General features: G+C 42.0%; 1 protein-coding gene across 1 annotated transcript in view; it reads right to left on the reverse strand.

Annotated features, from left to right (window-relative positions):
* LOC311247873 (putative splicing factor, arginine/serine-rich 1) overlaps positions 1–2,181 on the reverse strand; it is a 33,358-nt gene extending 31,177 nt beyond the window's left edge. The window contains exon 1 of the mRNA XM_084338857.1: positions 1,554–2,181. Coding sequence (XP_084194983.1) covers positions 1,554–1,615 — 62 coding nt within the window. The 5' untranslated portion in view covers positions 1,616–2,181. The remainder of the gene's footprint in view (positions 1–1,553) is intronic.
* Between the last annotated feature and the right edge of the window lie 10,632 nt (positions 2,182–12,813).

Below are 12,813 nucleotides of genomic sequence, written 5' to 3' on the forward strand. Positions count from 1 at the left end.
TGTACAGTTTCCCCCACCCCGCCTACCCAACCCCCCACCCCACCCACCCAACCACCTCCAATGTACAGTTCCCCCCACCCCACCTACCCAACCTCCTCCAATGTACAGTTTCTACGTCAAATGTATATACTCTCTTTTTTAGACTCTTTTTGTATCACAAACAGTACTGTATTTGTAAATCTGGTATGTCATAAATGTATAGATGTAGCAGTACTGTCTATCTGTATATCGTGTATGTCATATATGATGAATATATATATGATTAATTGAAAATGGGGGACCCTGATGTAAACAAGACGAAAGTCTTTCTCTGGTCTGCATCCCCTTAACAATTGTGTGTATTGAGCTGTACTGTATTGTACCCTTTCTGCAATCTGTTAATAAAGTTTTCAATCAATCAATCAAACAAACTACACCACACGTAGGGCTGCACGATTTTGGGAAATAATCTAATTGCGATTTATCTGACGGATATTGCGATTGTGATTACATTTGCGATTATAATAAAATAAAAAAATAAGCAACCCTACAAAGGTTTATTGTAAAATGCGGCTTGCATCTGGCCTACGCGGTGGGTCTTTTCGGGACACCGAGCCTGAAAATGTTTATTTTTACCTGGGAATCGATACCGGTACCCAACAGTACCTTTTTTTCTGTACTTTACTCTCCCTCTCTGAAGTCTAAACTTCACAACACACAATCTAAAACCCCTTACCTCCCTCTCCCAAACCGATCTTGTATCTCAATGGGACTGCCTGGTTAAAAAAAATTAAAAATTGCGATATATATATATATTTTTTTTGCGATTTGATAATTGCATCATTCCAAATCGCGATATCGATTTATCGTGCAGCCCTACACCACAGTCACAAAAAATATGGCCAATATACAGATGGGTGAGAACAAACTATACCACAGTCACAAACACTATGGCCAATATACAGATAGGTGAGAACAAACTCTACACCAGTCACAAATACAAATTAATTCAGAATGTCTTGTCAAAATTGTGATTTTTTTTTAAATTTTATTTAAAGTCTGTTACAATGGGTTTGTTGCCATCTTGTTCTTCCAGCCTTCAGATTTCACAGAAGCTAAAGGCATAAATATACTATTAGGCTGGGAATCACCAGAGGCCCCACGATACCATGTTATCACGATACTAGTCACGATAATAATATCACGATATATTGTGATTTATTACCTTTTTTCAACTGCAAATTATGTCCCCAACATAAAACATATATACTGTATATATATAAATCATCAGTTTTATCTGATAAGATAATGTTTTGTCTGTTCATCTCACTCCAATTTAAAATGATTATTATTTGATTTTTTTTTAAATATCGCCGTCAGTGTATCAATATAATATCTGCACACAAAATATTGCTATGCATCGCTGTATTGATTTCCCCCCCCCCATCCCTACATACTATTCACTATTTATACAGATGGAGAGAAAGAGAAATGAATTAAATCTGATTTAGTTAACAAGGAACGAACCATTGACTGATATTATTGTCGTCCCTTTTGTAGGTTTCATAACATACGTGGTGGAGCCTCTGTTCAGCGAGTGGTCGCGCTTCTCAGACACGCGTCTCTCTGAGGCCATGATGAGCCACCTGGGCGTGAACAAGGCGGGCTGGGAGGGCTCTCCGCCAGAGGACAGCGACACAGAGGAGTTCCCCTCTTCCTCTTAGGACTCTTCACTCCAAAGTATTACCTCAGGGAAGCAAAGAAAAGAAAAAAGCTCTTTGACACGCCAAGCGTGCCCGGCGACAGGTGTTGGACACAGGTGCGAGAGTGCGCTGCGGTCAGCAGGGGACGCATCCTCATTGGACAGAAAAGAGAGGGAGAGAGAGAAGAGAGAGAAACGTTAACTTAACCATCGCCCTGGGCGTTTGCAAACACCTCAGCCTCACACTCCCTCTTTCTATATCTATACCACTGATTACTTGTTTCCTAATTTAACTTAATTTATTGAATTTGGAGCCGTTTTCCTTTTTAACATAGAGCAATACGTTAGATACCTCATGTTGCTTCTGCTGTATTTTTGTTTTTATCTGGTGTTATTTATTGTTTTCTGTCTGTCGCTCCGCTCCGGCACCATGACTCATCTGAACACAGCTGACACCATTTTAGCTATTTTCTTTTTTTAGTAAAAAAGAAAGAAAGAAAGAAAGAAAGAAAGAAAGAAAGAAAGAAAGAAAGAAAGAAAGAAAGAAAGAAAGAAAGAAAGAAAGAAAGAAAGAAAGAAAGAAAGAAAGAAAGAAAGAAAGAAAGAAAGAAAGAAAGAAAGAAAGAAAGAAAGAAGAAGAAGAAAAAAACATTTGAAGGGAAAGTTTTTGCAAAAAGGAAGGGCCCCTTCTAAAGAAAGTGCCATTTGTAAAGGTTTAGTTTTAATGCTTTTTTGAAAGAAAAAAGAAGACTTAGTATTCACTATTCAGAAAGACGGGCAGTAATTTTTTGACGGGAGCTTACAGGACATGGGTCGCTGCGTTTTTTAAATAGTAATCCTCGTCTACTGTACACAAATGTGAAGAGCCCACTTCACCTGCTGCCTCTGCACACCGTTTACAAGCCAATATTTTGTGTTGTATTATTTACAAATTAAACATTGGTTTTGTACGACAACAAAAAAAGCACATATTGTACGTGAATAACCACTCGCATGAATACTTGTCCTGTTGTTGACACTGAACAAACACCTAGCTAGACTGCAAATACCTAAACACTCCAAATGCCATGAAAGGACTTTTTATTTTTTTTATTTGTTTTCTAATTTTGGATCCGTTTGGTCGCTCCTTGCACTGTGAAAAAAATTTGACATGTCATTCAAGTCTTCTTTAAAAAGAAATTGGTAATAAAATGTTTGTTGATATTGTTGTAGGGGGTTAGGACTTCAACCCTAACATGCAAATGGTAATTGTTTTGTAAAAGGGGTGGGGAAGGGGAAGGGGGCACTTAATGTGGCCTTAACAGCATTTCAACACTTGAATAACCACTTACTCACACTGGTATCAGGGTGACCCGAGGAACGGGTTTGAGGTATATTGACAAGGACCCTGGAGTCGTTCCCGTGATCTGATCACAACATACAGGGAAGAAGTGCCAAGTCCCGCAGGTCAGACGGGTCAGCTGGACTACGGCGTCAATGGTCTGGTTTCACAGATAGTACAGGCGGTGTTAAAGGAGAATACCACTTCATTTAAGAAGTTGCATGATGTTCTTATGGCCGAAAACTGTTAGAGTTCATATTTGTGGATATATGACTAACTCTCCTGAAGCTAAAGAAACAAACATGAAAACTGTTTAGTTAATATTTGTGGATATGACTAACTCCTGAAGCTAAAGAAACATTTTGATTTATAGCCTGGAGCTGCTCTGTTGACGATGAAAGGAAGACAGAATTTGTGGACTTTTATAATTGTGTTTTGTTTGTATGCATATATGAGCTCTAACACAAATGAGCTTAATTTTGTAATAGTGTGAACCGGTAGTACCCAGAAAGTCAACCCAGACCCCAGATTATCACCAGAAAGTCAAACCCAGACCCCAGATTATCACCAGAAAGTCTATTCAGACCCCAGATTATCACCAGAAAATCAAACCCAGACCCCATATTATCACTAGAAAGTCTCGGACCCCAGATGATCACCAGAAAATCTACTCAGACCCCAGATTATCACCAGAAAATCTACTCAGACCCCAGATTATCACCAGAAAATCTACTCAGACCCCAGATTAACACCAAAAGGTCTGCCCAGACCCCAGATTATCACTGTCACTTTTTTTTTTTTTTTTTTTTTTTAATATATATATGTACAGTATATACATATTTTTTATTCCTATAGCTAAATTCAGTGGTACAAACCTTTTCTTACCTTAGATTACCTTCAACCCACAACCTACAGTCACAATACAAACCTCTCCTTACCTTAGATGATTACCTTCAAACCACAACCTACAGTACAAACCTTTTCTTACTTTAGATTACCTTCAACCCACAATCTACATTCATAATACAAACCTCTCCATACCTTAGATGATTACCTTCAAACCACAACCTACAGTGCAAACCTTTCCTTACCTTATAATTACCTTCACACCACAACCTACAGTACAAACCTTTCCTTACCTTATAATTACCTTCACACCACAACCTACAGTACAAACCTTTCCTTACCTTATAATTACCTTCACACCACAACCTACAGTACAAACCTTTCCTTACCTTAGATAATTACCTTCACACCACAACCTACAGTACAAACCTTTCCTTACCTTAGATGATTACCTTCACACCACAACCTACAGTACAAACCTTTCCTTACCTTAGATGATTACCTTCACACCACAACCTACAGTACAAACCTTGTCTTACCTTAGATGATTACCTTCACACCACAACCTACAGTACAAACCTTTCCTTACCTTAGATAATTACCTTCACACCACAACCTACAGTACAAACCTTTCCTTACCTTAGATGATTACCTTCACACCACAACCTACAGTACAAACCTTTCCTTACCTTAGATGATTACCTTCACACCACAACCTACAGTACAAACCTTTCCTTACCTTAGATGATTACCTTCACACCACAACCTACAGTACAAACCTTGTCTTACCTTAGATGATTACCTTCACACCACAACCTACAGTACAAACCTTTCCTTACCTTAGATAATTACCTTCACACCACAACCTACAGTACAAACCTTTCCTTACCTTAGATGATTACCTTCACACCACAACCTACAGTACAAACCTTTCCTTACCTTAGATGATTACCTTCACACCACAACCTACAGTACAAACCTTGTCTTACCTTAGATGATTACCTTCACACCACAACCTACAGTACAAACCCTTCCTTACCTGAAATGTAGGACTAGGCTTAATCCACATCTGTGAAATTAACTAGGACCCAAGATATATATTTTTACAGTGGTGCAGATTCCCATTAAGAAGGCCACAGTATTGTTCAAGAATAAACATTAAAAAAAAGGTTAAAGATGGCAATTGTTGCCTTACAGCTATGCACAAAATGTAAGTGACCAAACCAGTCTTTTTATTTGGTGAATTGTCTTCTCATTTAATTGTCCAACTGTTTGCCCTCTGTGTGATCTTTAAGAATGATTTGGTCAATTGGACAGCGATTCATACCATAAAACATTCCATATTAAGTAATTTTTTTGGGTGTCACTTTGAATCTGTACAACTTTGAGTTGTGTCTTTGGTTGGACTTAAGTCATAGAATGGACACCGGTGCTTTTCATATCAGAGGCAAATTTGTACTTTCTGGAAAATATTGCAAGACTGTTTGATATTACTGTTTACCATTTTGATGTAAGTAATTTTTGGGGAAAAACTTAAGTGGCAAGCTATTTTGTGAAAGCTCTGACAAAAAAATGATATTTTGATACATGCCAGTTACGATTACATTTTCATTAATAAAACAAGTTGTCACGTGGGTTGTCTTGTTCTCTAAACCTTAAAAAAACAGCTAAAAACTACAATGCATTCCATTTCATATAAAAACATTTTTTAAACAAATTAAAATAAACCTCGTTTTTTTAGGCCTACTGCTATCAGTGTCTGAAACGTTCTGATCAAAACATCACAGAGACAATGGAAATGTGATTTAACCATTTCACTGCCGTACTACAAAACGGTTAACCCTTTCACTGCGACAATACACAGAAACCGTCTCCAATGTAGATTACCCAGTATGGTTGTCAATATCCCAGTGTACCCAACCCCCCCCACCCAACCTCCTCCAATGTACAGTTTCTACGTCAAATGTATATACTCCCTTTTCCTGACTCCTTCTGTATCACAAACAGTACTGTATTTGCAAATCTGGTATGTCATAAATGTATAGATGTAGCAGTACTGACTATCTGTATGTCATGTATGTCATATATGTCCTGATGAATTGAAAATGGGGGACCCTGATGTAAACAAGACGAAAGTCTTTCTCTGGTCTGCATCCCCTTAACAATCATGTTAAACCCAGATTCGGCTCAAATAAGGGACTAAACACGTTTCGCAATAATATATAACCATCAAGTGTCGTCCTTTCTTCCTCCCGAGGGAGTTAACGGCGATCGTCCTGATCGGAGTGTATATCCCACCGCAAGCCAACAACAAGGTTGCGCTCTCCAGACTACACGACGAGGTAAATAAAATACAAGTGGCGAACGTTAACGCCGCCATTTTAGTGCTGGGAGATTTCAATAGCGCCAATCTGAGAAAGGTATTGCCTGACTTCTATCAGCATGTGACTTGCAACACCAGAGGCGGTAACATCCTAGATCACTGTTACACGCAATTTAAAGGTGGCTACAAGGCTCATTCTGATAGTGGCTTTGGTAAATCAGATCACGCGTCCATTTTTCTTTCACCAAAGTACAAACAGAGAATAAAAAGTACTCCCGTAGTCTCGCGAGAGGTGCAGAAATGGGATTTGACGTCAGAGGAGACGATCCGGTCAGTGTTTCACTACACAGACTGGAATGTGTTCCGCGACACAGATAACATTAATGTCTACACGGAGACAGTGCTGGACTATGTTTGTACTAGGGTGAAAGAAACAATCCCCACTACCAAAATGAAAGTTTACCCAAATCAAAAACCCTGGGTAGACAAATCCGTCCGTGAAGCTCTGAGAGAGCGCACCAAAGCATACAACGACGGCCTAGTGGCAGGCAACATGAATGACCACAAGGTGGCGCGATACAACGTAAGGAGGACAGTGTCAGAGGCCAAACGGCGCTACAGGGATAAAATTGAACTCCAGTTTGAACAAGCTGACTCTAGAGCTATGTGGCAGGGGCTCAAAACGATGACAGACTACAAAGGCGCCTCCCTCAAACTGAACAGTGACATCTCCTTATGACCTCAATACCTTCTATGCGAGGTTTGATGCTGGTAATAACAACACCAGCTCACAAGCCTCGGCAATGGGGGGGGGGGGGGTCGGCTGCTGATGGAGGCGCAGTGTTCAGGGTAACAGAGCATGAGGTGAGGCGGACCTTTAAAAAAGTGAATATCAGGAAGGCAGCAGGTCCGGACGGCATCCCCGGCCGCGTCCTAAAAGTCTGTGCCGACCAACTGGCCCCAGTATTCACTGACATATTTAACCTGTCCTTAGAACAGGCTGTCATCCCCACCTGCCTGAAGAAGTCCACTATTATCCCTGTACCCAAAAAATCCAAGCCTGCTTGCCTCAACGACTACCGCCCTGTAGCTCTCACCTCCATAGCCATGAAGTGCTTTGAGAAGCTAGTAAAGGGCTACATCTGCTCCTCCCTCCCCATCAACATGGACCCCCTGCAATTTGCATACCGCCCCAACAGGTCCACGGAGGACGCCATATCCCATGTGCTGCACACAGCAGCATCACACCTGGACAAGAGGCAGGGGAACTATGTGAGAATGCTATTCATCGACTACAGCTCAGCATTCAATACCATAGTCCCCTCCATACTCATAGCCAAGCTCAGGGACCTGGGCTTGGGCTATGACCTCTGCCAGTGGGTCTTGGACTTCCTGACTGGCAGACCCCAGGTGGTGAGAGCAGGCAACTGCACCTCCTCATCCATCACCCTCAACATAGGGGCCCCCCAGGGCTGTGTTCTGAGTCCCCTCCTCTACTCCCTGTACACACACGACTGTGTGGCTCAGCGGAGTAGCAATACAATCGTCAAATTTGCTGACGACACAGTGGTGGTGGGCCTGATCTCTGCCAACGACGAGAGGGCCTACCTGGAAGAGGTCAAGGTCCTGGCGGGATGGTGCCAGGAAAACAGCCTCTCCCTGAACGTCAGCAAAACAAAGGAGATGATTGTGGACTTCAGGAGGTCGGGGGTCAAGGACTACAGCCCCCTCAGCATCGACGGGGCACCGGTTGAGAGAGTCAACAGCTTTAAGTACCTCGGAGCCTACATATCCGAGGACTTGACATGGACCACACACATTGACAGTGTTGTGAAGGAAGTTCCAAGGAAGTTCCAAGTCAGCCAGAAGATCCTTAAGAACTTCTACTCATGTACAATAGAGAGCATCTTGACCGGCAACATCACCTCCTGGTTTGGGAATAGCACTGCACAAGACCGAAGCAGACTACAAAGAGTGACACGTTCAGCCGAACGCACAATTGGAGGGGGGCTCCCCACCCTCCAGAACATTTACTACAAGCGTTGCAAGGGCAAGGCTAAGAGAATCATTAAAGACTCCAGTCACCCGAACAACTGCCTCTTTGAACTGCTGCGGTCAGGCAAGCGATACCGGAGTCTCAAGGCGAGCACAGAAAGACTCAGAAGAAGCTTCTATCCCCAGGCCATCAGGCTGCTAAACGAACAATGAATGAACACTACACAACAACAACCACCAAACGCACATAGCACACACATCCACACGCACACACTCACTTTAAACAAACACTGTAGCACCCACTCCACACACTTTATAGCACACACCCACTTTAAACAAACACACTGTAGCACCCACTCCCCACACTTTATATTTATGGATGAAGGATTGCACTACAACTCGTACACCTTACTGTAAATTGTAACTAAAATTGTACCTCATCCCATTTCTGCTTTGCACTAGATAGTACTGTACATTAGTACACTGCATAGTATTGTGTATTGTATATTATATGGTAACTCAGAACATTGTACATATGTCTATACCGAACACTGTGACCTCATTTTCTTCTTCTAAATTCATGCTATATTATGTTATTATGTTATTTGATACTATCTTGTCTAGCACAGTCTCTGGAGCGTAACAGTAAGAAGCATTTTGTATGAAAGTATTCTGTACTTCTGTATGACAACTATTAAAAAACTTGAACTTGAACTTGAACATCAATGTGGAACGCCCTACCCAAAGCTGTAAAGGAATGTGGATCACTACCCACTTTCAAAACCTCTCTCAAGGGACACCTACGGGAGACTGCAATTCAACACTGGCCCCTGTAAATATCCTAACCCAACCCCCTCCAATGTACAGTCATTTACCTAGTATGGTTTTGTCAATAGTCCAATGTACAATTTTGTTTGTTTGTACAGTGTCTTTACTTGATAGAGTAAACTTAACTTGGAATGGTGGAATGAACTACCCACCCCAGTTAGGACAGCCGAATCCCGTCTAATCTTTCGCCGTCGACTAAAGACTCACTACTTCAACCATTTATCTAAATAAAAAAAATCTAACCCTAACTAACCTTACTGTCATGCACTTGTCCTAATAAACTAACCTACACTGTAGCACTCAACACTTTACTCTATTATTACTAGATCTGGTATGTCATAAATGTCTAGATGTACACTTTATGAACATTGTTACTGAGACCAAAGTTAAGTTTACTCTATTATTACTAGATCTGGTATGTCTAGATGTAACATTACTGTCTATGTACACATGTCTAGATGTACACTTTATGAACATTGTTATTGAGACGAAAGTTAAGTTTACTCTATTATTACTACTTCAACCATTATCTAAATAAAAAAAATCTAACCCTAACAAACCTTACTGTCATGCACTTGTCCTAATAAACTAACCTACACTGTAGCACTCAACACTTTACTCTATTATTACTAGATCTGGTATGTCATAAATGTCTAGATGTACACTTTATGAACATTGTTACTGAGACTAAAGTTAAGTTTACTCTATTATTACTAGATCTGGTATGTCTAGATGTAACATTACTGTCTATGTACAATGAATGAATGAAATGAATGAATTAATGAATGAAAACTTTATTTAACAGATTGCAGAATGGGTACAATACAGTACGGCTCAATACATACAATTGTTAAGGGGATGCAGACCTGAGAAAGACGTTTGTCTTGTTTCCATCAGGGTCCCCCATTTTCAATTCATATAGACATATATGACATACATGACATACAGATAGTCAGTACTGCTACATCTATACATTTATGACATACCAGATTTGCAAATACAGTACTGTTTGTGATACAGAAGGAGTCAAGAAAAGGGAGTATATACATTTGACGTAGAAAACTGTACATTGGAGGAGGTTGGGTGGGGGGGGTTGGGTACATTGGGATATTGACAACCATACTGGGTAATTTACATTGGAGGTGGTTGGGGGGGGGGGGGGGGGCCGGGGGGCACACTGTATAAACAAGTAACACTGTACATTGAGGGGGGGGGGGGAGGAAACACTGTACAAACAAACACAATTGTACATTGAACTATTGACAAAACCATACTAGGTAAATGACTGTACATTGGAGGGGGTTGGGTTAGGATATTTACAGGGGCCAGTGTTGAATTGCAGTCTCCCGTAGGTGTCCCTTGAGAGAGGTTTTGAAAGTGGGTAGTGATCCACATTCCTTTACAGCTTTGGGTAGGGCGTTCCACATTGATGTGGCATAATTGCGAAACGTGTTTAGTCCCTTATTTGAGCCGAATCTGGGTTTAACATGATTTGTGGAGCTCCCTCTGGTGTTGTCTAGATGTACACTTTATGAACATTGTTACTGAGACGAAAGTTAAGTTTACTCTATTATTACTACTTCAACCATTATCTAAATAAAAAAAATCTAACCCTAACTAACCTTACTGTCATGCACTTGTCCTAATAAACTAACCTACACTGTAGCACTCAACACTTTATGAACATTGTTACTGAGACTAAAGTTAAGTTTACTCTATTATTACTAGATCTGGTATGTCTAGATGTAACACTGTATGGGTACAAGTTTACTCTATTATTACATGTCTAGATGTAACATTACTGTCTATGTATAATGTACCTATGTAAACGAGACGAACCCCGCCCTCCCGCCCCCCCCCCCCCCCCCCCCCCCCCATCCGCAACTACTTGTCCATGTTTCAATGTGTTCCGTCTGTGTCCCGACTGTACACAATGAAGAGTTAAAGCAGACTTGCTTACTTGTACTTTATTCACAGTTGTTATGGTTACAACATAAGCTTGGTTCCACCCTAAGCGAACCCTCGGTGTCACCTCTAAAAGCGTCCTACGTGCAACAGCACTTAAATAGAACAATCCTATTGTTACATCTTTCTTTTTCTTTTTCCAAGTACAGATATATACACAATCTCGATAATTAATTTACAGCTACTTAACCTGTGTTCTACTTACTTACTTACACCAGATCTAAACAACAACCCTGTGTAAATGGCTCATTAGTACCCCTCCATACTCAACCGCTCAAAACATGATTGTGCACACATAACCCATTTCACTATTTTTTTTTTCTTTTTTTTTTTTCTCTCTCCCCAGTCCATTCTCTAATCACGAAGTATAGTCCTTCAGGTATTGCGGCCTGACAACCTGTCGACCAGACCTGGTAGTGACCGTACCTTGGCTCCCTACCGGGTTGACTGGCGGGCCGGCCTTCTCAGTCACTGGTGACGCAGGTGTGATTGTACCTGGTGTGTCTATAGTGGTGTGATCGTGTCTGAGGTGGCGACGATTTCTTCTCAGAACACCTCCCGATTCTAACTCCACCTCATATGATCTGTGGCTCACTGGTTGGATCACCTTTGCCACTCTCCAAGCCCTGTGTGTGTCACCAGGCTGTACTCTCACACTGTCTCCTCTTTTCAGAGTGTCCATGTCCTTTGCTGTGCGATTGTAGTATTTTTCCTGTCTCTGTCTGTTGCGTTTCAGTCCCTGGTCATTGTCCGTTACCTCTGGCTCCAGCAGAGTGTCTTTTGTAGGAAGCAGGGTTCTGGTCCTCCTGCTTAGGAGTCTCTGTGCTGGACTTGTGTTGAGGCCCTGGCTCGGCGTGTTACGATGGTCCAACATAGCCAGGTACGGATCCTCTCTCGCCGCTGCAGCCTTCAGCATCAGGCCCTTGGCTGTCTTTACCGCCGACTCCGCCTTCCCGTTACTCTGTGGGTATCCCGGCGAAGATGTCCTGTGTTCAAACCCCCACTTCTGACTGAAGTGTTGAAACTCTTGTGATGCATACTGTGGCCCGTTATCAGACATAACGACATCAGGTATCCCTTGCCTGGCAAAGTGGGCCTTGAGTTTTCTGATTACTGTGTTGCTCTTAGTGTCAGACAGATAGTCAACCTCCCAAAAGTTAGAGAAGTAGTCTACAGTGATCAGGTAGTCTTTGTTGTGGAACGAGAAAAGGTCTGTCCCTACCTTGGCCCAGGGTCTGCTGGCCATGTCATGTGGGTGTAGTGTCTCCCTCTGTTGCCTTGGGTCCACTGACCTGCATATACCACATTTAGCGATGAAGGTCTTTAGCTCCTCGTTCATCCCCTGCCAGTATACACACTCCCTCGCTCGCCTCAGACATCCTTCTACTCCCAGATGCGAGGAGTGGATCCTGTACGTGATGTCACCCCTGAGTGCATCTGGTATCACGGCTCTTTCTCCTCGGAAAACGATGCCGTCCTGGAAACTCATTTCCTCCTGGAACGAATAGTAGTGCCTGATGTCACTTGGCAAGTCTCTTTTCCTCTTGGGCCACCCTGACAGTATTCTATTTGCCACACTCTGTAACTTTAGGTCATCCTTTGTTGCAGCTCTGATAGCGCTCAGCCTCTCTGCTGAGATGGGTAAATAGCTAACCATGTTTACCGTCTCTACCTCTGTCTCACTGTCTCCCTTAGTGCTCTCTGGTAAGTATGCTCTACTCAACGTGTCTGCAAGCAACATATCCCTTCCTGGCACATATGTCACACTAATATCATAGTGCTGCAGTCTGAGTAGCATCCTTTGTAATCTCTTCGGTGCACTAAGCAGTGGCTTGCAGTGGATATTTTCTAGAG

This window comes from Notolepis coatsorum (assembly GCF_963971535.1).
Source record: "Notolepis coatsorum genome assembly, contig: SCAFFOLD_93, whole genome shotgun sequence".
In the NCBI taxonomy this organism is placed as follows: Eukaryota; Metazoa; Chordata; class Actinopteri; order Aulopiformes; family Paralepididae; genus Notolepis; species Notolepis coatsorum.